We start from the raw sequence: 26,485 nt of genomic DNA, 5'->3' as shown, positions 1-26,485 counted from the left end.
CACATCGAAAGAAGCACAGTACTTCAAAAGACAATGAAGAGGACCAAGGAGGTGAGGTAGAGGAAGTGCCCACCTCTAGCACCCAAAGAGAATCATGGGTGTTTCAGTTCTTTACCACTGTTGGGAATGTACCAAAGGCTAAAGCTATCAAAGTGAAATGCACTCAGTCACAGAGTACTCCTACCGGACCACCTCCAAGCACTGCCACACCAAATTGAACCGCTGCAAAGCTCTCAGAAAGGCTGTTCCTTCCTTAGGAAGTAGTAGGCTGTCCTCATCTTCCTCAACCAATACTGTAACCACACAGCCTACGTATGTGGGACACAAAATCTCACCAGCTAGCTTTCAAGCAATAAAAGAGGCTGTTGATCCATATCTTTCAAAGACAACAGTACTCTGTATTTACTGCAACACACCATTCTGCAGGAGGGAGCAATTTCAAAGTGCTTTTCAAGCAGTAATCAAGGAGCATGAGAAACACTGCCCCCTACCTTAGATGTAACACACACAACATCTTCCCCTGTCCACCTGCCGCTCCATATTTGTGGTTGGTGTCTCTTTGCTCCTTTCCCTCTGCACCGTACTTTCTGACCTCTCCTCCAAAAAAAAAAAAAAACACAAATAAAAGGTTCCTTTAGGAACCACTTTTCACTGTTATAAAATAGAACTAAAAATAAATGAACTTATAGACTCCATCTACTTTACATTTCTCAGTAAAGTAATGAGACTAAATACGATTCTCCCAACATTTCAATTAGCATTTTCTATTATGCTAATGGAAATAATAGACAATTATATACTTGACAAAAAACAATTTTCTGCCCCAAATATGTTTCTCTAGCATACAATAAGGACCATAATCGATGGACCTGTATAACTATCCGCGGTCTCCACAGTCCCCATTCCAAGCCATGGATCATTAAAAGACCTGGATGGCACGTGCACACCACCGCACAGGGAAGCCCTTCTACCCTTTTTAATTTTATATTTGTAACACTCCTTCAATACCTGCTTTCAAACAGTCACACATCCATCCACCAATCACTTCCAAAAACTGTACATATAACCCTATGAACATAGTAAGCTTCCACACACCATCCACCACTTAACAATCTTCTACAAATCTTTTGCATCTGCATTTGCCTTACTTATACAAAGAAATTGTACACAGTGCTCCTATAAATGCACATATGCATTGTGCAGTGAGAGAAGTGCATAAATAGAAGGGGCAGTATGGCTGGACAAGTGCTCATGAGAACTTAGGAGGGAAGTGCCAAGGTGGGATGCCACTGGCTACCTACTGGAGCAGAGGAGTCCCAAGGGTTGGATGCATCTTAACCGTAACATCCCTTTAACAAAGTTTTTTCTGTTAATTTAATAAGTTTGTATGAGTGAAAATGTTTCATGATGTTCCATCACTGTGTGTACGTTATTAATAATTCCTCTTTCAATATATATATATCAAAGAACTTTAAACCTCCTTTAAGAAACATATTTTTTTGCAACACATACTTATGTCGGTCATTATCAGCAGCGCATGCTCGGGATGCAAATCATTGTTCAATTGCCTATGACATAAGGCTCGCCCATGACCCCAGCTCCACCAAACCACTCCTATTATTCACTGCACCTACCTTGCATCCTAGCTCAGTCTCCACTATACCCATATAATGTGACCAATGTCCAGTGCTCATAGCTTGCAGGCATGGCCAGTCTCCAAATACATGGGGCATGGGCTTCGGCCATGCTGGATTCCCCAATAAGCAAATCAGAGTACACATTTGCGTTTGCCGACGGCCAGGCCCACTACCCAGACACCAAATTTATATCACACATTTTTGTACTTCCATTCTTACACTTTGGAAAAATAAAACACAAGGCACATTTCCAAAAATATGCTTTTAGGTCCTTGCTGATGCTTGGCGCGCAGGTTTGTTGTCATCTAGTCCACCACATCAGGCTGTAAACGCAAGTAGACATTTTTTTTTTACCATTCAAACCTATCGCTTCGGCCATGCTGCATGCCCCAATAAGAAAATTAAAGTACACATTTCTCCTTGCTGACTGCCAGGCCCATTGCCCTCACACCAATGTTATATCACTGTGTTGTTGACTTACATTTTCACACTTCCAAAAAATAAAACAGGACATATTTGCGAAACCATGTTTTGAGCTTCTGGCTGATCCTCCTCGTCCATATTTGCTGCAATCCCATCCAGCAATTCAACCTGTACCCACAAGCAGAATCTTTTTCCCCTTTCAAACCAATCCAGATTTCGAAAATCTTTACCACATAGGCTGTCCCTGGTGGCCATGCCCCCTTTAACCCTATTGCTGGTCCCTTGTGGTCATGTCCAGTAGCCAGATTGTCCAGACAATCTGGCCACTGGCCATGGCCACAGGCTATACCTCCGTCACCAAAGGTATATCACTATTTTTTCTACCGACATTATGACACTTTTACAAAAATTAAACACAGACACATTTGCAAAGCCGGGCTTTCAGGTCTTTGCCAATGCGCCTTGCACGAGTTTGCTGCACATTCACCCATTTTTTAAGTGTCAAAATGTACACACAAAAAATAGTCATAGAACTTGGCTCCCACTTGACAAAATCCATTCACACTTCGCACAAACATTCAAGGTTAGGTCTATAATCTTTCTGAAAACGTTTATGCACATTCATGAAACAGCAACAAAGTGATAAGCCATCTAAAAATGTTGAGACCGACCCTCAAATTTTGCCCCCTCTTGACAAAATCCCACAAAACTTTGCAAGAACATTCAGATCTGGGGCTTATATCCTTTTGAAAACATGTGCAGATTCGTCAAATGGCACCACATGTATAAGACTTTAAAATATTTTGTGACCCCCCCCTCTAATTTAATTCCCTCTTGGCAAAAAGCACCAGACGTTGCAGAACTATTCAGAGTCGGGTCTAGAATGAGATTCCAAAATTTCATGCAGTTTCATTGAGTGGCGTCAAAGTTATAAGCCATCCAAAAACTGCTTTTCACCAACCCTGTAATTCAGAAATAGGCATGGATGTCCCCGAACATCTCAGATGTTCACAAACATCACAGGGCCGCCCAGACATCAGGACATGAATAAAAACATGTTTTTGGGCTTTTTATGGCCATATCCCATCCCATCCTCATCACCCCTCACTTCCCCAGAGATTGTTTCATTATTTTGACAAGTGCAAAGTTGTATTTTTTAACATGTTTTAACCGCAATGTTCGCAGACACAGGCGGCTGTCAGCGAATCCAACATGGTGGGCGTTTCAAAAAATATGACGCACCTCCCGCTTTTCACCATCCAATCAGTGGGTGTGTCCCTTTGGGCCAATCGGAGGCCTGTCAGCTGTCCTAATAGGGAACTGAGTCCGCGGACCAAACCCAGATATCAATAATTTATTTGGACCTACTTTTTGGCCGCACGCTTTCGGGACCAATCACCGCTCCTACCGCAAATTTGGTGAAAATCTGTCAGTTTGGGATATGGCTGTGCGCAAAAGGTTTTTCCTTGTGTCTATGGGAAAAACCACACATTTTGGGACACCCCCCTGCACGCAACCTCTCCAAACTTCGCAGAATCAATCTGACGGGGCCATATACTTTTTTTGCTAACGTTTCTTGAGGATTCGTCCAGGGGGGAAGTTATGAAAAAAGTGCTCTTCCTATAGGTTGAGCAACATCACGATAACTACATGGCCACATAATATATCATCTTTGCTCACTATACCTTGTTAATATTTAATGGAACTTCAAACAATTCAATAATGGTTAAGTAGGTAAGTGGTATATTTATTCATCACACGCTGTCAGAAAATATAAATACAGGGGGCACCAGACGTCTTTTATTGGTAAGTGTCGATGAACATATAAGAGCATAAGGGAGCAAAGTGTGCAGTAGCCAATGACCACTCATTATACATAGAGATAGCACAGTGATCGCAGAAGCTCCTAATTCTTTGTTCAATGAAGACTGAACTTCAGGCAAGGGTAGGAAACAGTGAGAAGAAATGTGTATAGACTACACTAATTTTAACATAATATTTACTTTGTTTTCAACCATGAATATGTTTTTGGAATATAGAATTCCACCTACAGGTAATACCAATGTAAAATGAGCTTTGTCAAAACCAATAGTTTTGGCTTTTGCAGTTGTTCTTTGCTTTTCACATTTATAGGCATGTATTTCTTTCAGCCCCATGAAAAATGGCCCAAGTTCAAAGAACGTGCAGGCTGAATAGGCAATCTTCATGTGGCTATTATTACATGAGCAATTAGCCTCTGATTAAATACTCCTAATATTTTACATTGGCAGCTGACGCACAAAAAAGAAATGCCTGTAAACTCTCTACCATACAGCATGTCATAATTAAGCAATATGACCCGAGCGTTCGCTCGGGCCTATAACTATGGGCCCGGGCCATTACCTGAGTCGGTAATGCCCCGCCGCTCGGGTCATATTGCTATTAGTACCCCGGCCCGCAATATCTGCAGCGTTTCGGGACAAAAAAAAAAGAAAAGAGAAATGACCAAGAAAATGGACGCCAGGAAAGGGAAAACGGAGTCAGTGTTCCCAGCACGTCCGCTCCCGAAAAAGGATCAAAAAGAAGTTAAGTGGGATCGGGAGGGGGACGGGAAAAAAAAAAAGTAAAAAAAATAAATAAAATTACCTGCGTCCCCGGCCAGGGAGGAGGGAAGCCTCCAGCCGTGTGGCCCCGCTCCGAGTCTCCACACGGCTGGATGCTACCATCGTCCCCCGCCGGGGACGCAAGAGTAAGAAGGTAAGTGGGGGTGGGGGGAGGAGGGAGGAAAGGGAATAAAAAAAAAACCTTACCCGAGTCCAAGGCGGGGCGCTAAGGCAGCCTCTCAGCCGCGGGGAGGCTTGGAGCGGGGATGGCCCCGCTTCCAGCCTCCTCATTGGCTGAGGGGCTGCCACGCCCCCGCCGAGGGCACAGCAGCTGGAATCCTGGCCGAGAATCAAAGGATTCTCGGCCGGGTAAGGACCCGGCGAGAACCAATCAGAATGCGTGTTGTATTCTGCTCGACTCTCGCCGGGTACTAATCAATAATATTAAAACAGACTTTAAGCCCCTTACCGGAGGCCATCAATGATGTCCAGAAGAATGGGCTAACTTCTAACAGTCAGTTTACCACAGGCCAAAAGGTAGGCCCATATCACTTTAAAAAAGATTATGGCCATACATGATACATAAAAACATGTGAAAGAGCATGCATTGCTTGATAAATATTGTTTGAAGCAAGATGAGAATATTGTGCTGTTTCAAGGACCATCACACCTTTACCAGCTGTGCACATATGAGGGAAGAAGTATACATTTATTTCATAATTTTGCGAAACACCGAAATTACAGCAAACTTTAAAGCTGTGAGGGGTGCAAGAAAGGGAACTCCTGCATGATAATTAACAAAAATACACAGGGAGAGCATAAGGAGGTTACAAAACTAGGGGGAAAAAACCTGGGGGGAAAACACAACAAGGTACACAGTACATTTCTAGTTAACAGAAGGGGTAAAACCCCTCAAGAGATATAGGCCCTCATTACAGCCATGCCGGTCCAGAAAAAAGTGCTGGTAACAACGGTTACCGGCACTTTTTCCGGACCAGCATACTCTGAGTCTGCCAGTAGGGGCAGTGAACTACCAGCAGGCCTGACCTGCCGGTAGTTCAGGCCCCTACTGGCAGAAAATTCACTGAAACACTGGCACCATTACCAACTGTGCCGGTGCTTCAGTGTTCCCATTACCATGAAGTCCTATGGGACTCCACTGGAATGGGAACTTAACGTTCCGCCACGGCTTGTAATATTACCGGGATATCGGGCGGCGGAAACGGTATGTCGAGTTTGCCGGTATCAGAGGCCTACTGGCAACCTTGTAATGAGGGCCATACATTAAAAGTATGGCAGTGCAGGAAACAATTTGGAAATTGGAATTACCACCACTTTTACCCCACCGCCATACTAGCAGTATGGGCTTGGAGTGGGGGGATTTACCTCCAGCATCATGCGATGGATGTAAATCCTCCTACTTATCGCTGAAGAATCGGCAAATGTTTACAGAATTACCGCCCAGATACCACCAAACTCTTAATGAGGCCCATAGTCAGCAGTACGATGTTAGTTAAGGTGGGTTCCACATTGATACATTTGAGTCAGCTTCTTCTAGACATAAATGGTCAGCTTAACACATCTGAACAAAATGAGCTTTAAAGACCATTGGCCTCATTACTAGTTCGGCGGTAACTCACCTAACTCGTAACACCGTTTCCGCAGCCTGATATCCCGGTGCCACCGTAGGACTCCATGGTAATGGGGACACAGAAGCAATGGCACCGTTACTAACAACTCCGCCTACCGGGGCCGTTTCACCCAGCAGGTCAGAACTGCCGGGTGGAGTGCTGCGGTCCGGAAAGGGTGCTGGTACGCTGCGATCGGCACCCTTATTTCCAGGCGGCCACACTCGGAATGAGGCCTCATTACAGGTCAAGCAACAACATGACACAGGTCTCAAAAACAGGACTGACAGCTCAAAATGCAAATTTCTAGAAAATCCACAAACGTTTACAGTGCCTAAATAAATTACTATGCTTTACATTTCTTTAAAAAAAATAGTACTTCAACCATGGTATTTTTTCTTGTAACGTGGGCACACAAGAAGGTTTTGACAAGTAGTAGGACTAAGGGTCTTCCTTGGAATCAGCATGGAAGTGCTTGGATTGAGGCAGGAAGTTGTTTTGGCTGATAATTCTTTGTGCATGATGCAGTGGCTCTAGAATTATTCTCTGCTCTATTGGAAGTCTGTGCAGTGCCTTTGAAGCTGGGAGATAAGATTACTGAGGTTTAAGGGAGAAAATCACCCTCCTACTTGCCTTTTATTCGATCAAATATGTTTGATGAATTAGACCTTTGTTGAGCCTCATTTAGGGGAGTTTGCAGTAATCCAACCATGGCATGGTAAGGGCCTATGGGGCGCATTACAAATTTGGTGGCCTCCCGCCGAGATACCACCAAACTGTATTTCTGTTACTGCCACTTGGTCCGGCGGAATTACATTACAAGTGGTGGTAGGTGTTGTTAGTCCCCATTAATTGGAGTCCATGGGGGTTTTTTGGCAGAATTACTGCATTGGTAATTCCACTGTGGTAACTACACCGATATTTGGCGGAAAGCTGGCTGACTTACCTCCAGTTCATAGCTGGAGGTGAATCCTCCAACCTTCCGCCAAAGTTATCATCAGGTGGTGCGGTAATGCGGCGGTATACAGTAATACTGCTGCATTTTACCCGCACTGCCCAACTTGTAGTGAGCCCCTATGTCAGCAAAATTTGTTGAGTCATCTCCAGGTATGCTGTGAATTTTTTGTCGACATGAAGTTCAAGCGTGTTCTATTAAACATAAGGTCACCAGAAAAACTGGCAATCAAATAGTAGGTCTGGTCCACTTCAATGGTGCACATTTTGGAGATGGAATACATAAAACAGACGGCCTCAGATGTGTTAGCATTCTTGCAGAGAGTATTGTCAATTACTTGTTCCTGGATCTTTTGTAGGCAGGAAGTGATGGCGGCAGTTGGGTTTCCCAGCCACTGGATACAGAGTTAAAGAGCCAGGGAGAGATAATGGAGCCCTGAGGTACCCTGCAGAAAGTTGGTGCCATGCAGGACTTAAACTTGCCCATTTTTACTTGAATAGACCTATCCAGCAGATACTTTGTGAGCCATTTCATTGCAGTGCATTTGATGCTCATCTGAATTTGTAGCCTCAGAGAAAATGTGTGGTTGATCATATTAAAGGCTGTTGATAGATCAACACCACTGGTTTATTGCTATCAGGTGACCCCAGAATCTAAAATCTCAAACATTAGGCAGGCCATGGTGCTTCTTTGGCTTCTGAACCCGGGTAAATTAGTTTGAAGCAGTTTGTTTCCCCTTACTGTGTGCAATCAGTTGGGCGTCTGTGATCATTTTAAGTCTTGTTCAAACAAATGGAAGGTTTGAAATGGGTCTCTTGTTCTCTGGGATATATGGGTCAGAGTTCCATTGTTTTTCTCTTCTCTACGGCAGTGATGGTGGCCAATTTCAGTGCTGGTCCATTTAGAGAGGTGTTGCACAGAAATGTCACGGGTTGTGCAAGTGTGTCAATAGCCTCCTGGATCATATTTGCTGAGCATAGGAGACATTGCTTTCAAGCTGCAGATTATTTAAATTGATTAGAGTGGTACATTTGTTGGACTGAAGCGTCGTCAAAGTAGACTTATCCAGCGATGGTGTATGGTTGGATCTAGGTTGTGTTTTCATATTTTCTTGAATTTTCATTACCTTGCCGTGGAAAGCCATGGCAGGTTTGCAGTCCCCTTCTTTACTAGGAAGTATGGAAGCATAAGACCTGGTTAAAACTAAATGGTGACAAAACAGGAGGTACTGGTGGTGAGCTCCCCCCTCTGCTTCTGCTCTATGGACCCCTCTCTTCTGGCCTTCTTCTCTTGGTCCCTTCCCTTCTCCTGTTTCTCTGGTGAAGGATTGAGGGGTGAAAATATCTGCTTCTTTGTCAGTTGAGCCTCATATTAGTGCAATCTGTCAAAAGGGCTATTTCTTACTGGCAATCCTCTGTAAGGTACTTCCTTTTCTCCCCCTTCAGTTCTGGGAAACCATGGGTGCCTCCCTAATTCTGTCATCTTTAGATTACTGTAATTCCTTGTTCCTGGCTCAGTACGTTTACTTGATCTGGCGGCTTCAGGTGCGTCAAAACTCTGCAGCCAGAGTAGCCACTTCTACATCAAGGCGCTTGCATATTTCTCCTGTCCTTCTGGGCCTTTATTGGCTTCCAGTGGCCAAGCGCATTCAGTTCAAGGCTCTTTGCCTGGTTCATCGTGCTTTCTACAGCGCTGGGGCAGAATTTCTTCAGGCCAAGTTTCGCCCTTATGTACCTGTTAGGATGCTTTGTTCTGTTAATGCTCGTCTGGTACTGGTTCCTCACTGTAAGAATGCACATATTGGTGGTCACCCTTTCTCTGTTGCTGCAGCTAAACTGGAACTCTCTCCCTCTTGCCCTCGGGGTCACAGAGATTATTTAGTATTCAGGCGTCCTCTTAAAACCTATTTGTTCTAAGCTTCCTTGGCTGCCTTCCTGGAGTTAGCACTAAGTTGCCCATGGGTGTTCGTGCACTTAATAAATACATTTAACATAAGGTAAGCTGCTCCATTCCACAGTTCTGTGAATGTTTCACATACTTTAATTGATTAAGGGCCTCATCATGAGTTGGGCTGTAGCCCTTAAATGTGGCGGTAACAGTATTACCGCTGCATTTAAGGGCTGGCCCTATCACGAGTTGGGCGCTAAATGGGCTGTTTTACCTCCAGTTTTTTTCTGGTATTGCCGCGGGCTGTGTTAGTGTGTGGTATTAGCGCCAAAAATGCCCCATTGGATCCAATGGACCCAATGGGGAATGGGGATTTACCGTTAACGCCCAACCCGTGATCCAGCGGTAATACCGCAGGACTGGTGGGCGCTAACGCTATTACAGTTGGGCGGTATTACAGCCAGGATACCGCCCAACTCATGATGAGGCTGGTCCAAATAGCAGTGATTAATTTTGGTAGGATATATTTTCCCTTTCAACAGTCAAGTGGTAGCCACTTGTGTGGATTAAACAAATAGATTTTTTCCAGGAGGTACACGAGGGCATCGAGAGGAATGCCAAGTTAATTCTTGTTTTCCAACTACCCACTTTGTTAGTGCCAACCTATGGTCATGCCATTGATTAGCCTTTTTTCAATTGGAATTTACTCTTTTTTGTTCTCGTTGACACCATCATATATCGGGTTCTAATAATTTAATTATTAAGTTAGGCCCTGATCGTTTGGGGACAGACATGCTAGTTATGTATGAAAACCATGTGCACATTTCTGGTTGAGGTAAAATTGAGATTCATTTGAAGACTGAGGAGGTGGGCTTTCAGCTACAGCGTGGACATCTTGTAGATCTCACCACATGTACTCTTTTGAGCATCCAGGCATCTTACAAACTCTCCATGAAGCCTTTCAATCTTACTTTGACATCTCTTGCGCCATTTCCATACGGACCAATACCACACTCCCCTGTGTGATGGAGGGGAAAGAAAGAGCAAGCAAGAGAAAAGAGGAAGAAAGAGGGCCACATGGAGGGGGACAAGCAGAAAACAGATTAAATGATAGAGTTTGTATTAGAGGCTATGACTGACCGAGAGACTGTACTTGGGATACTTTGACCAAGAGACTGTTTAGGAGTAGCAGAGATAATGGGACTAGAATGAGAGACAAGGAAGGGTGTGATTGGGAGAAGGGAGGGTTAGTGGGAGAGACTAGGGAAGGAAGAGGGAATGGACCAAGGAATATGATGAGCATCCAGGATGAGGAATGAGATGTGGTATACTAGGTAGCGGGACTAGGACGAGGAAGGAGGATTACAAAGAGGGAGACAGGTGAGGCACTAGAACAAGGAAGAGGGACTACAACTGCAAAGTGTAAGAGGTGTAATGACAATGGACTAAAGTGAAAAAAGGGCCTAGGACAAGGAATAGGGAATAGAATGAGGAATTAGGACAAGGAGCAGGCCCTTAGAAGAGGGACTAGGAAGAGACACTAGGATGATAAATAGTGCCCTGGGTTCAGCAGAGAGACTAGGGTGAGCAAGAGGGATTCGGATGAAGAGGAACTAGGTAGGGTAACAGGTACTAGGATGAGGAAGAGGGACTATAATGAGGAATAAGGACTAGGAGGAGGAAGAGATAGTAGGATGAAGGACTAAGAAGAGGAAGCAGAACTAGGAGAAGGCTGGTGAGGGGGTCGAGGAATAGGGACTAAGATGAAGAGGAAAGACTTGATTGCGGGTGAGGAAGAGGCACTAGTCCAAAGAAGATGGTCTATGGCTGTAGTTTACATTCCATGAGCATCAGGGTTTCCTTTTGTTTACTTGTGGCTGTGGAGAAGCACGCTGGCAAAAAAAGCATGGCGAGCAGCATGACAGGTTTTGAGTTTGTGGAGATAGTTTAGGACAAGGAAAATGGACTTGGACAGGGAAAAGAAACAATGAAGTGGGAGGGATAAGGAACATCGACTTAGACAATGAAGTTGGACTGTAACATGGAAAGTAACAGGGACGAGGGACCAAGACGAGGAAGGAGCATGAGGACGAGGGACTAATACAAAGAAGAAGGAATAGGATGAGGAAGAAGGACTAGCTAGAGGGACTCGTACAATAAAGGGGGATTCGGATGAAGAAAAGAGCTCGTGAAGAGGAACGAGGATGAGGAAGAGAAGAAGAGGGAGAGAAGAAGGACAAGGAAGATCGACTAAAATGAGTTAGAGAAAGAAAGACCTGGATGAGGAAGAGGGACTAAACCAAGAAAGGGGGACTATGGCTGTAACTCATGAATAGGAGGGCTCTGTACTTTTCTTTTGTTTACTTGTACCTGAGATGAGAAAAAAAACATAGCAATGGGACACACAAGTTATGTGATGCAGCACAGCCTTAACATTATTATGAGGAATATAAATAAATGCAATTGTATTTCTGTACCTGGAGCAGGAGGCTGCTTTCTTTGGGACTTTTAACCAATCAGTATTAAGATTGGATCAATCACACAACCTTCAGGTAGCAAGAACTTGTTAGCAATCACTACTTGTTACTACTTCCAAAGGGAAAACCATGCACACACGTCGACTAATTACATTAGTAGAAAGAGAAGTTGTCGCTTGTTTGGGTTGAACAGACTGTTTCCACGTAGGTAATTGGTCCAGCTCAGTCTGGCCTGAAAAGTACAGGGAATTTTCCCAGCACATAGTTCACACGTCTCAGGTTTATTTTCATTTTGAACCTAGTATGGTTATGGTGATAGTTGCAGACATATCACGGAGCTGAGGCCGAAGAATGACAGTTCATTATTTCCTTTAGACATGGGCTAGCAGAAACAGCACATGTTCACTGCTAGAGGAGAAATGTGAGTACACAATATTTTGTCACAAAATTTGTGACAACTGGATTTTTTATTAAATGTGCTCCTCTCAAATCATATTGCAAAGCTACACTGGCTCCTCTTGTACACAGAATGCTCATTATGAGGGGAATATTAGATCATGGTATTACAGGGTAACGAATACATTTTCAGATGGGGTACAGAGTGAAATTGGTAATATACCAGGAGAAAATAGACGACAGCCACGTGGTTGGGTGCAGCAGGCTTGACCTGTCTAAAAGAAATCATAATCTCAAACTTTTACCTTGACATGGGCTTAAGGCTTTTGGTACAACATTTGTTCCTCTTGCAGCAAAGCACAATACATGTGGGCGTTTCTAATTTCACTTAATGCCTGGAAACTCTCAGGGGCCATTTTCTACGCCATTCACATTTTCCAAAATAAAGTAGCCAATTATTTAGTTTGGGACATTTCAGCAGCTTTATTCTCATCCTACAGATTATTTCATGAAATCTATATGCTAGTGCATAGGTGTTTTTTTAAAATTTAATAAGCATTGGCTGAAATCAACCTTATGCAACCCTAAAAAAGAAATAAGAATTAAAAGACACACACATAAATATCAATTTACAATTTCTCCAAATACATTAACAGGTACATCGTTTCCTCATATTTAATATAGATGTAAAAGAAGTCAAAGTAGGTCAGCTAGGTCGAGAGATTTTAGCTAATCTGAACATCTCCTTCCAAATGTAAAAATACCCTGCACAGTTCAGTGGAACTAAAACCATAAATCTTGCTCCACCGTTGGTCAGTATACACAAAGACAGCTTGGTTACCCTTCAATGCATACCCTTTATAGTAGTGACTAATCAGTTTAGGGCAGCTAGTGAGGACATGTCTTGTTTCAATATTCCCCTTACACAGCCTGCATAACCTTTCAGCCCGGAGAAGTCCCTCTCCATCTACCCAGATGCTCATTAATGGGTAGGATATCAAATCGTAAATAGGTAATACATTGCCTAAGATGAATATTGATGGGCTTGAGCAGGTATGAGCAAGGGTGAATAGGAGAAAAAAACTGTCCAGTGTTGATTTTATACATCTTTTTTCGAGAGCAAGCTGGATAAACTCTTGTCAACATCCCAAGTTGCTGTTCTGCTTTTTAAGGCGAGGCAACACTTGAGGGCCATGCACCAAATCATCACTAGGCATATCAATCACTGCAAGGCGCTCCTCAAGAGTACAATGGAGTCTAGCCATACACATTTTTTCCCATGAGAGGGTATATTAGCAATCAGGGATAGAAGCGTGTCCGCCCCTGCTAGAATAATGCTGCGCTATAGTTAGGATATGTGTTTTGTAACAGACTGCATGATTTATTGTGCTAAGTTACCATTATTTGTGGGTGGGATTTGATTTGGATCTTGATAGAGTACCTGTTTGCCGCAAGGATATGTATTGGTGCTTGAAGGAAAATTAGAACGTTTGGTACATTACCAGAAATAGCATATACAGAAAAGGTAGAGAATAAAACGCATACAACCACATGAAAGGTAGAACAGTGGTCCAAAATCAGTGTAACAGTGCTCGTAAATGCCACTGCTTCTTAAGTGCAGACTGTGCCAATCGATTTCTGTAAAATTGCCTATTGTCAGAAAAGTGTCAGTTTGATGCAAATTACAGTGCTGTTTGACATGACAATTTTTTGTAGAATGTGCCATTACATTTTTTTTTAATTATTATTGCAGGGTTACAAGATGGATGATCTAATAACTTCTTACGTTGGTCATTTGATCGATGTGGTCATGAAGCAGAGGAATTCGGAGCTACATCCCTGAAGGAGGGTTTTTTCTCTTAAAAAAAGAGCCACGCGTGCTTATTTCAGATACTGCTCTGGGCATCTAGTTACATCTCAGTGCTGTCAATGGGTACCTTGGGTAATCTGTTTCGTTACAGTTTTGGCTTCATGGTGGTCTTGGAACAACTTGCAAGAGCCTGGTAAACAGCTAGCACTGTGTTCCCTAAAGATCAGCTGCCTTCACCAAGAGATCTTTCTTCAGTGAGCTCAAAAATGCGACCCAGGCTAATAATCTCCAGTGGTTTGGTTTACATTCACCTGTCATGGTCTCTGGTACAACCAAGTTAACTGTTGGTGGTTGTAAAGCTGAAGTAGCGACTAAGGACATTCTCTCACAGGAGGCAACCACAATTCATATTGACACAGGTGTGAAAGACATCCACATCAGCTCAACTTGACTAAAGAAACTTCAGGATTCTTCGTCCTTGGAGAAAAAGCCAATAACTTATCTTATGTAAAACAGCCTCTGAAACTCACTCCACTGCTCTTGTCCCTTGATTAGGAACAGTGGAGAAAAGGCTTGTATTGTGGACGACCCTTAAGGAAGTGGAATGGAAGCCATGCATCTATGACAAACACAAGCTGTCAGGGAAAATCATCATTGAACTGGCCTATGCCTATGAATAGCGCCCAATGCCTAGGTCGATAAACCTAACGGGAACATGTTTGCCAGAGTCACTGCAGGTGTTTTGCTATGCCTTCGGAAGGGTTGAACTACATAATCAAATCTAATCAGTAGTTTCAGCAACAGCATGGGAGTGGAAGTATGACAATGTCTCAACCCTCACTCAAGTTTGCCAACAGATGCACATTTTGCACAAGTGCCTAATGATCCAGAAACAAGTTATGTCCTACTGGAGTGAATCGTGCTACCACAATCATTTTAACAAACTTCATTTGAATTGTTTTCTTTGTAACAACTAAAGCCAAATGCTTTATGTACACAGTTTTTCAATAAATTATGGAATTATGTGCTGATTGATTTTTAATAAAATAGGTCCATGCACAACCCCCAAATTCATGCATTAACATCCCAATTGCACAATGCCACACCAAGACAATTATGCATTTCACTCATAACATGATGAACGCCTATCCTGTGCTCCGAACTGTATTGTTTGTTATATATCATCCTCCCATGAATACTTACTTGGATGCTCTAGTCCCTCTGTAGGCAATGACAAGACATTCATTCTGCATGGCGTGCACCAAACCACAAAGTGAGGCATCCTCACTCTGGATGTCCTTCACACATGTCTCTTAGTGCCCGTTTCACTTCTCTCCCAGTGGCTGCCCTCCTTGGTATGCATGGATATTTCCCATTTATCCATACTCATGCAAGCATCAGACAGTAATGTATCTGTCATTTACGCACCCACCAGACAAATGACGACTCACTCCACAATCCATGCCAATCAAAACACCAGGCTATGAGGCCTTTCCGATCATTCAATGGCCATTCCACCGTATGACAATGTTGCATTTCACATTTCTCAATGACCATCCACCATGAATTGTTATAACCATCTGCATATTGTAGCAACCATCCATCCTATCAACAGATTTTACCCATCTTTTAATGGCCATACAAGAACCAGATAATCCAGATATCACAATTACATTGCTCTCCAACTCATATTGACCTTCTGATTCCAAGGTCCTCCATGACCATACCACTGTTCTTCCCACTTCTCTGGGATTCAATACAATATTTCTCCAATAGCATGACTCATTACCAAAGCTTGCAGACTAATTACCATACTATACAATTAATAATTGGTGTAATTTGTATGGTGTCTTCCTTCTAGTATGTTTTATTTTTACTGCTGCTGGCTTTTTCTCTGTCCGGATTTTGATTGATTTTTTTTGCTCAGCTTTGAAATGTGTAATGTTATTGATTTTTCTGGAGAATTCGTCATAGTACTTTTCCTTGTGTGTTCATATTTGGGACAGTGTATCCCACAACTTGGCCACAAAGGACCTCTCATTATCTCTCACGTGCCACAGGGTTTCCTTCCTTACTTTGACACTGAAGAAAGGGACTGCCTCTACCAGAAGCCACCATGCTGGCTCACAACAACAGAGATGTTGGAGCTACACACAGCTCTAAAGGGTGGGGAAAATAACAGCATAAAACACCTCTGAACTGTTCTTGATTCCAGTAAATGTTTGAGGTCATCCAAGGCAAAGAGATGACATTCAAAAGAAAAGTGGCATAGTTGCAATAAACAAGCATCCAGTCATTAGCTGATTATATAGTAAGTACCAACCATTGATAAGAGCATAGCAATTATTCATATACAGAAACAGGTAACACAGAACATCTACATGAGATGGCCACCCAGGAGCCATAGCAATCTCAAAAATCGGCGCCCTTCTTTCGCTGCTTTAATCATTAAAACCTCTTCAACTCAATCTGGAGGTAGCATGCACCCAGATTTGGAGAGCCCCTGTTCCTGTGAGAAGACCCCCATCTGGTCAGTGGTATGGACCCCCATCAAGTCTCTGGCTGGAAACCAGATTGCAGATGGGTCAATGTAAAGAAACTTTCATGGCAGAGACTAGGGTAATCTGGACCGGCATTTCTACCACACTGCAAGAAGGCAGAGGAAGTAGGAGACGGTGTGGTTGACACTGCTTGCATAGTGTTTGACACTTGGTCAGAGGAGGAGGAGTTGTAAGGGCCCAGCTCTACCTAAACTCAATGGCAGGAAAACCGAATGAGGAAATAGCCTAGAAAGATTGTGCTTACTTTTTTTTTTAATTATTGTATACGGTTTTTACAAACCTTTAAAATGTTTACATACATCAACATTCCTCATCACACTGTATTCAGGATCGCCATCGCCATCTAACTTTCCCACATTTCATCAACTTTCTAGATGGCCAATGGCCCCTTATACATTTACAAGTCGTCAGAGACCATGTTCAACTGATGTTCAATTGTTGCTAAAAATTGTGTCAGCGGAATTAACAGTTTTAGGTCAATACCATTAAACATATGACCCCACCATTCTTCCGCGCACAACGAAGGGCGATTGGCCCCCCATGGCCCCAAAAGCAATGTTCTGTTGTTCTGAAAACTGTTACAAAACAACACTAGATATGTCAGCGTCTCTGGTGCTTTGTTACAAAATCTACATCTGAAGTTTATATTATTGCTACATTTCCATGTTTGTAAACGCTCTTTCGTTTTAAACAGATTTAAACGGAACAACATGAAACGTCTTCGTGCATTTGGTTCTGGAAACAACTTAATGTAACCTTGAGGCGAGTTGAAAGAGCGAACTTCTAAAGAGGCACTCAACATCAGCTTTGCCATCGATCTTTCACTACAAGTTTTCTCCCAGTCCAAGCGCCAAATTTTCGTTTTCGCAGCGACTGGATTTTCGTGGAGTAAATTGAGCTTAATGTCAAATTCTATCAGTAAGCTTTCACATCTGTGCATCCACAAGGCCACCAAGTTCTGACCTTGCGACGTTGTGCCTTGGAGAAGTTCAAATTGCAAGATATTTTCTCGCACTCGAGTCTTTCGATATAAAGTCAGCAGATTCCATACAATCCTTGCATGTAGTGAAATCAGAGATAACTCATATCTGATACACGAGGTCGTCATCCCTCTGGGGAGACCCAACACCTTTGTCCAAAATTGGTTCTCCAGGGAGGACCACAGCTCGTGGGAGCAACCCAGAGCATTTTCCGCTCCGTAGATCAATGCTGGCATGACTTTTTGCTGTTAAAATAACCGCACCGGCTCCAATGAGAATTTCCCAAATTTCGTTTTCATTAGCAAAGCTTGATTTGCTAACTGAGTGCATTTCCTTTTAGTGTCCTTCACCCATGGGGCATCGTCAATGCAGGAGCTTAGCACCATTCCCAAATATTTGACCCTTTGTGATATCATCATTGGAATCCCACTCATATACCATTTGAGTTTTTTTGCTTTCATTGAGGTTGCCCCTTTTAGGTTTTTGAATATTAAGACTTCGCTTTTCTTTGCGTTGATCAACAAGCGATTCTCGTCTACATAGGCTTGGATTGCATCTAGTTTACGTTGCAAGCCGACCAGTGTTAAATCCATGGTCACCAGATCATCAGCGTATAGGAGCCAGCTTACATGCGTATTGTTTACTTTTGGTGGATAAGAGGTCACTGCATCTAGTGAGTATCCCAAGTCCGATATATACAGACTAAATATTGCTGCGGCAAGCGGGCACCCTTGCTTAACCCCCTTGTGTGTCTTAATTGTCGTTGACAAGGACCCTGTTTGATCGAGTCGAATCTTGATAGAGGTGTCCGTGTGGAGCTCCTGGATTGCCGCTACTAGCTCTTCTGGACACCCCCACCGACGCAGTTTCGACCACAGTAAATCGCGGTCAACGGAGTCAAATGCACTGGAGAAGTCAATAAAGGCCAAGTAGATAGCGGCATTTGATTTCAAGGCCTCCATTTTTAACAAGTTGAGTAGTAATAGATTTAGAGAACAACCCACCTGTTTTACAAACCCAGCCTGACGGGCATCAACATGCGCCGTTTCAATAGCCCATGCTACCAATTTTTGTTGCAAGACAGTGGCGTAGATCTTACCCAGGACGTCCAAAAGTGCCACTGGTCGGTAATTTCCAGGGTTCGATCTGTCTCCTTTTTTGAATATTGGTACTATGACCGCCGATTTCCATGATTCAGGGGATATTCCCAAGTTGTTTATTCTTTTAAATAGGGTTACACACAGCTCGGCCCAGATCTCGGGGTGTTGTTTCATAGTATAGTTAGTTAACCCATCTGGACCAGGCGCTCTCGAGTTGTTCGACTTCAAGATTATAGATATAATATCCTCCTTACAGTATTCGATTGATCGAGGGGGGAACATCAGAGTGTGACCGTTGTCAGCCATCGTATAGTTCCTCAAAGTGGGCGATCCAATCCTTCTCCATCACCGGACACGTTTGCAAGGCCTTTTGTGGAGCCTGCATGGTGTTGATGATCCTCCAAAAGTCTCCTGAATTTTTATTCTTCAGTGCCATCCGCATGGATTCCGCGTCATATTGGATGGTCAGATGTTCATGGGCCTTTAACCAGTTTTTATACTTCTGTTTGGCCATTCTGATGGCCTCTTTTCGGGAACACTGGTCCCTCAGACTGGCCTTGCGAATCGCTTGTCTCATCTGCCTTTTGTTGATCTGTATCTCTTGATCAAACCAATGTTTGCGCACCATGTTTGAATGTTTAAGCCCAACATTCTTGCTCTTGAATTTGAGCAATAGTTGTGCATAGTCTGTTTCGGTGCTGTGCTGACAATAAGATGTTGCCAACTTTGCCACCTCATGCTTCTCCAGCCGAAGTCTAACCCTATTCGATGTGACTAGGATCTTATGCTTGCACCTTGAAGGGCCCTCTTCTGGTTTCATGATGAAGCTTGTTGTCAGCATGTTATGATCACTATTAGTTTGGATCCTAACTTTAAAGAACTTTATTCGAGTATGTAGATTTCTAGATACAAATATATAGTCAATTATTGATTTGGTCTCAGCTCGATGCCATGTTGCTATCGGTCTCAAGTCCACAATCGTGTTCCCATTTAACATTTGCATTTCTCTGGCTTTCATTTTCTCCAACCAGGTGTGGCTCAACACCTTTGTATTGTTAGTAGTAGCATTGAAAAGATCGATGTTCAGGTCACCACAAATCAAAATGTTTGCATGCTCCTTAAGCACAAACAGGGAATCAAGAATCTCAGCGATTTGGTCTATGAATTATTTTTTCCCTGCCCTCAGATGATTCCAGTACACATTTAAAAGAATTATCTCATCTGAATCTTCGGGGCGCCCCTTGTCATTTATAACCGTGATTTCCTGTATGAAGGGAGAGTGATTGATCGACTCACTAATCCTGAAGCCGGAGGTCTTCTTAACTAAAGTTAATAGACCCGCCATCGGGCGTCCTTTTTCTAGCATCATCACCGGATTGAGCGCCACTTCATAGTCACTTGCAAGGGGACTCTCACTTAGCCATGTCTCTTGCCGTCACGCAATAGATATTCCTTCTAACCAATTCGTATTGAAAAGGTGCATGAAACCTCGGGTGTTCCACAAGGCCATTAAACACTCTCTTGAGCCTGGAGCTTCTTGACATTATTGTTGGATTTTTGTGTTGAGCGTTGTTGCTAACCAACTCCACTCGCAGTTTGTGTTCTTGGGACTCAGTCCATTGGTATCATTGGCTGGTGTTGGTCTTGGATTTAGACCTCCACATATCGTAATTCTTATGTCTGCTTTTGATGTCTCCAAGGTGCTTGCATTTTTATTATGTTTTAGCTTAGGATCTTCTTTTACAGCTAATTTTATCTTATCACCCGTTGTTCTGGTATCGAGGCTATTGGTTTTTTCTCCAACCTCGTTGATCTCCAAACAGCGCTCAGCTGCCTGTAGTGTTTTGTTGTAAACAGTTTGAGATGTCACCATTGCCTCTTTCAATTCTATCTGGGTGATTCGCACTCTGGGCTGCCAACTCATAGACTTCAAACCCCAGTGAGAACAGAGCAACATTCGCTTCCATGATTGATTTAGCTATTAACGACGAGGTCACATGGAGAATTACCTTATCGTGCCGACTTTCATTTGGCAATTCAACAATCTTAGCATCACTTGACTTGATAGCACATAGACTTGGAATCAAGTCAAATAAATGAATGATGTTAGCGCGGTTTAGAATAAGCTTATCCACAGGGTCGAGTCTCTCAATCAATAGCTTAAAGACAGGCGTTGCTCCTTTAGCTTTTATCGTTTCATCTTTGTTTCTTTCGCGAGCAATCTCACGTGAGTTAACTTTTACGTGGGGTGGCTTTTCAATCCCATTGGTGTTTGAGGTTTCACCAGCTGGCTCTGTAAATCCTGGGACGTAGCCATCGTCCATTCTACTTTACCCAGCGTATCCATGCTGGATTCATTAATTGCAGTAGAATTTATACCTTCTTGTTTAGAACATAATTTGAATCTTCTTTCGTGCATGGTCATGAATGGTGGACTTGTCGGGGCAGTTAGATCTATTGTCAAATTCTCTGGTTCATTGACAAACCGACAGATTCTGGAGGTCTTGTCTCGAGCAGTTACTGGAGAGGCTTCTCGATCAGCCTTCCTTGACCTCTGGATCAGCCGTGTTGGAGTCTTCGTCACCTTAAGATCCTGAGCTGCCATTAATGGATTCGATTGAGCCGAACCAAGAGGAGTTTTGGGTCCTGTGTTGATACATTGAGGTCTTTGCACACCTACGGCGGGCGAGGCCACAAAAACAGAACGCTGAGGAGCTGGAGTATCTAAACATTCGTTTAGCGTCCTCTGTAGGCCTGAAGGAACCGCCTCGAGTACGTCAGCCTCATCATAAGTGGACATATTTAATAACTCCTCCCGAATGCTCTTTAGCACCTCTTCGTTCTCATCTGGTGATTGCTGGGAGATATCTTTTACAGGCTGTGCCACTTTTATTGCCTTCGAGTCAGCTTTCTTACAGTTTTCTGTCACAATTTGCACAATTTTAATGTTCCTCAAGAATTTTCTAGCTTCTGTATTTTTGCTGCTTCTCTTTGCCGGCATATTTTTGGTGTTTTTTGCAGATTTTGCAGCTTTGAGTTTTGGTTCCACCAATTTTGAACTGTTCGGAGTGCCACGAAAGATGGAGAATACATTACATTTTTCTTCCCCATGGCTGTTCGTTGGCCCATTTTTCTCCGTATGTGATGGGGCTTCCGAGGTCGATGTAGTAGGAATTTGCTCCTCAATGCTTACAGGAGTGTTCATCTTAGAAAGGACTCACAAGCAGCCCACCTGCCCCTTCACTTTGCTGCAGTAAGGAGAGGCATACTTTTAGATTACTTTGATCGGGCGTGTGCTCCCCATCATCAGCACAAATGCTGTTGGCAGTCATAAAGAGAAGCAAGGTGGTTTGTGACCTTTACTCTGTTGTGGCAACAGCCTCTGACCTGACTTTACTCTCTAAGAAATTGGAAGATATCACCTAAAGGCACAAATACAATTGATGCAACCAAAAACGGCACAAAGCCAGGTACTTCAATTTTCTCACAAGAAAATTGCCCTAATGACTGAGTAAGATTTGGGTCTGGGATATTAAGGGCCTAATTCACATAACATTTTCCAATGGGGTTTTGCCCTTATAAAACACTTCTGTGAATTAGGCCCTAAGCCTTTTAAAATATACCCATAAATATCATAAGGCAGGTCAGGTCCCCTTGACATCCATGACCATCAAACATCATCATTGAATCCTCCATGGCTCCCTGTATTTCTGCAATCAAGTATGGCAGTCACAAAGTTGATTGTAAGCAAGTTAACTCTTTTAACCAGTTTCGGTTTGAATTTGAATGAAAAACCAGTTGGAGTGAACCACAAAGCACCGTTCTGAATGTATGGCATTTGCTGAGTAAAGACAGGAAACCGCACAGAAAAAAGCAATTCAATGGGTTTGATTTTCTGAGATGTCAGTTGAGGAGTTTGGCTAACATTTTTATTATTTCATGTACCAAAACCAAACAGCCGTAAGATTGACAAAATGAATAAAGTTAAAACAAACAGTAGAAGCAGTGCTTGCGAACAATAGAACCAATGAGGTTATAAAAAGTAGGACAAATATGGCGCCTAGGTGCAAGAGACGGAGAACAAAACATCATAAATCAATAAATCATGCACACAGCAGATGCAGTTCAAGAGTTGAGAAAAAGATCTTATAATCAGACCTGCTCCTGCCCCTTAAAAGAGGGAAAGCTGGGGTGAACATGTCCAGTGGCCATAGAAGTCCTCCCACAGTAACTGAAACTCAGGGCCGATCACTTCACTCAATCAGTCAATGCCATCTACTCTCACCCTCAGCCCTGCTCTACTAGTAGATATGAACATGGCCGTTGGGGAAGAGGGATCCTGCCCAGACTTCCGGTTAAGCCAACTCAGCACAAACCTGTGCCAGTCAGATTTATTCACTAGTGTAGCATCTGAGATTGAAAACTACAAGCCAATTTGAAGCTTTTTCATGCATGCGAGCAGCCAAGACTTATTTATTTATTTGGGAAAATGCAACTTCAGAAAAGTTATAATCTTGAAAGCCAAACCAAGAAACCCAATCCTCATACTAGGTAGGAATATATTTTTCAGAACCTACATTTCCAAAGAATCTGCTGACAGAAGATGGCAATCAAGAGAGTAAATCCCTAGATTCCAAGCTGTTAATCTGCTGACAGAAAATGGCTACTGAGAAAGTAAATCCTTATATTCCAAGCCACATTTAAGCTCATTCTTGGTAACTTCAGGTACATTTGTTCAATATGTGAAGAAGCTGTCCAATGGGTCAATGTTGCTGCAAGGCAGTCCACAAAACCCAGAGAAAACTGCGATTATATGAATAACAGGGTTGAGTAGAGAAATATGTTGTCACGTAAAACAAGAGGTGGAAGTCGAGGGGAAGTGAGCTAGCTATGAAGTAGTCAAGAAGTAACCAAAGGGAATTCAAAATATTCAAAACAAATCCCTGAGGAAATGCTAGGGAGAAACCTCTGCTTATTAAAAACATAACTAGATGTGCTTGTTATGAACTTCCAGGAATAGGTGGCAGGGGAACGACAGTCTTTGTTTACATACAATTCCCAGATTGATTAGTGGGAGTATCTGTTACAGCAACGAGTCATATATTTTCAACCCCTTCAATGCTCTTTCTGACTTCTTTGATGAATACCCTTTGTTCTTTATGGAAGAGGCAATCTGGTGAGGGCGAGCTGCCCCATGTGGTAGCCAGGTGCTCCACAGCTGCTACAGATCAGCTTTGACATGAAGGGGTTGCTTACAGGAAAGTGGAAGGGATTGAAGAGAGGAATGTGGGTACATGGAGCACCGTAGTGAGAATGCATTCAGCAGAAACTATAAAAGAAAAAACCACAGTGGAACAACAAAGAAAAGGGACATTATATTAGAAAGAGAAGACGATTTGCACAATTGTTTATACCAGCAACACAAAGGAGGAAAGGGAGAATTTAAATCGTTTATTGCCATATAAAGGGCCTGCAGAGCCCTAGGAAAATTATTAATGATGATGAGAGCCCCAAGACTTCATCAATTCGGAACCAGATACATATAGGAAATTGGACGAAGGTTCTTCTTCTCTGCTACCTCTATATAAAAGTTTGGAGACGAGATTAGCAGTGTGACGGGTTGTTTCTAAACTGAGCTGTCAGAAAAGGAAGGGCACAGGTTCACCAAAGCCATTTAGTATGGGCCTAATATTTATAACACAGTCCTTTTAGGGCTTGTTCTCACATTGCCAGAATTCCTGGACCTTCATATTATCAGAGGGACTTCAATGTGGACTTATGCCTGGGGTTTGCTAAAGACCTTACCAGTGAAGATCCACAAGCTGAGATGCGTAGACACAAGATTACCATGAAGGATCTTGCACAGTCCCTTTATCTCCAAGACATTCAGAGGAAACACAACCTAAATTGACCAGGTGCCATCTGCAGCCTATTCCAAGATAGGCTACTCTCTGACCTCAAATTGTGATTGGAATGTTTGTACATCTCCATTCAGCCAAGATTCATCTTGGTTCATTCAGGCTTAACACTGATCTAAAAAGAACATTGTTTCCCAACTCTCCTCCAAGATGTACTAGGGACAGATCATTATTGATGTATACAACTTTTGTGGAGGAATAGAACAATCATATAACCATGTATTTAGAATGACCTCTCGGGGGGATAGCTCAGCTGCAACATGCTCGCCTTGGAAGCAAGACTACACGGAGCAACACAGGTTCGATCCCCAGGTCCGCGCTTAGAAACCTCTGGGTATTAAGCGCGTTATAAATAACCTATCATATCATATCCCTCCACTTATCTGACAATTTTCTATGATGCATTCAAGGCTTTCAGAAGATGCCAGATACTAAGCTAATGATAGATTTATTAATCAGACTTCAGAGTGCAGCTATACCCTGAAAGGTATCTGCGAATTGATCATTTAACTGACTAGTGAAAATGAAGATTTTTTAAGGGATGGTAGAAATAGAGCAAGGATGGGACTTTTCCACAGATATTGCAACAAACATACACCTTTAGAGGATAGCCAGAATGAGGGTGAGCAGAGAAGCAGATGATTAGCACCCCTCAAATCACTGACACGTGCACCTGGGTAATTTATCAGGTAAGCCATTGATACATTTGTGAGCAAGGCAGGACAGCTTGAAATGGATTCAATTGGTCACAGTAAGCTAATTTTGCGATGCCATGGCTTCCAACACATACTAATTGCATAGTAACACCACATGTTTGACCTGATTTTGAAGAGAACTCAACCCCAATCAGGGGAGGGATGTCCAAAATCCAAAATAATTATTTACCTTTTTTGAGCTATTGAGCTGCAGAACAAACATTGACCCTTTGTTGGCCAAAAGCCCTAGATGAAAGGTCATAAATATAAACCCATTGCCCCAAGTATTGTCAGTGTATGATTCAATACATACTGAAAATTGCTTAAACAGATTGAACAGGGGTATCAGATAGGTGTTGAATAAAACAGTGTACAGGAGGGTCCCATGAGGGGACACTAAATGTTACATGTGCGGAGGGGGTGGCGTCACCCAGATTTCGAGCCACAGCATTGAACTCTGATAGAAAAGAAGTGAACAATTGTAACATAGCATTGAATGGATGACAAGAGTGTCTGAAGCAATCGAGTGGTCCCCCATATTGAATACAGGTTTCTAGGTGATTTGGTTGAGTTTTTTTGTAGATTTTATTTCTTTATTCAATTTGGCTGCAGATATATGCGGGGGGAGACCTGAATGCCCTCTATATTTATAATCACGATTACCCACACCCTACAAATGTATGCGGCCAAATTCAGGCCAAATAATTTGACAAATTCTACTGCGACCAAACCTCCCATTACCAACAACAGCACAGAGGCCTCTTGACAATATAGCTGTTCCATTGCCATTCCAAAGAAAAAAGTACTTGAATTGGACAGGGAGTAGTTAGAACTTGGCAGAACTGCAAGAGGGGGATGAAGAAGAGGCACCCAAGCAATTTGCTGGCAGCAAGGCACCATCTGATAGCAACATTGAAAAAAGATTAAAACCACAGATTAAAACTAAACAGCAAATTCAAGCAATCAGGATGTAAAGTGGCTTGCAGTTAGAATGAAGGCAGATTGCCATCTGCTATAATAAAAGGTATGACATCTGACTCTAGGCCAAGTGCGTTTTGGGATTTTATAGTGAAATGTATACCCCAGAAATTCTGATAAATCGATCTGTCCACCTGTGAATGACTTCCTGTAGCAGTTGTAGCTGCCTTCTTTAGGAGGGCAGTTTGAAAATGCATTTAATCTTCTTGTAATTCAAGAGGAAGTAAAAGCAACCAAACAAATGTTGAAGAGCGGCTCAGAGGATTTACTAAACAACTTTCATAAGACTTTCCAAAATGAGCTCCAGCAACAGTGAGTGGGTCAACGGGGATGGGAAAACGTCTCTCATTTTCAAATTAGGATAAAGCAAACATCTTGTATTGAAATAAAAAATTATGACAAAACAGAAATGTGGGTTCAATCAACCAATGCCATTTTGAACGGTGGTTATAAAATAC

The 26,485-nt window shown here is 42.7% G+C and overlaps 1 protein-coding gene across 1 annotated transcript in view; it reads left to right on the top strand.

Annotated features, from left to right (window-relative positions):
• The window catches only part of MYO7B (myosin VIIB), a 1,466,289-nt gene extending 1,451,471 nt beyond the window's left edge, over nt 1-14,818 (top strand). Inside the window, exon 48 of the mRNA XM_069617875.1 lies at nt 13,739-14,818. Coding sequence (XP_069473976.1) covers nt 13,739-13,828 — 90 coding nt within the window. The 3' untranslated portion in view covers nt 13,829-14,818. The remainder of the gene's footprint in view (nt 1-13,738) is intronic.
• Nucleotides 14,819-26,485: the final 11,667 nt, after the last annotated feature.

This window comes from Ambystoma mexicanum, chromosome 10 (genome assembly GCF_040938575.1).
Source record: "Ambystoma mexicanum isolate Mex_15411 chromosome 10, UKY_AmexF1_1, whole genome shotgun sequence".
In the NCBI taxonomy this organism is placed as follows: Eukaryota; Metazoa; Chordata; class Amphibia; order Caudata; family Ambystomatidae; genus Ambystoma; species Ambystoma mexicanum.
This window is presented reverse-complemented; position numbering and strand designations above follow the sequence as displayed.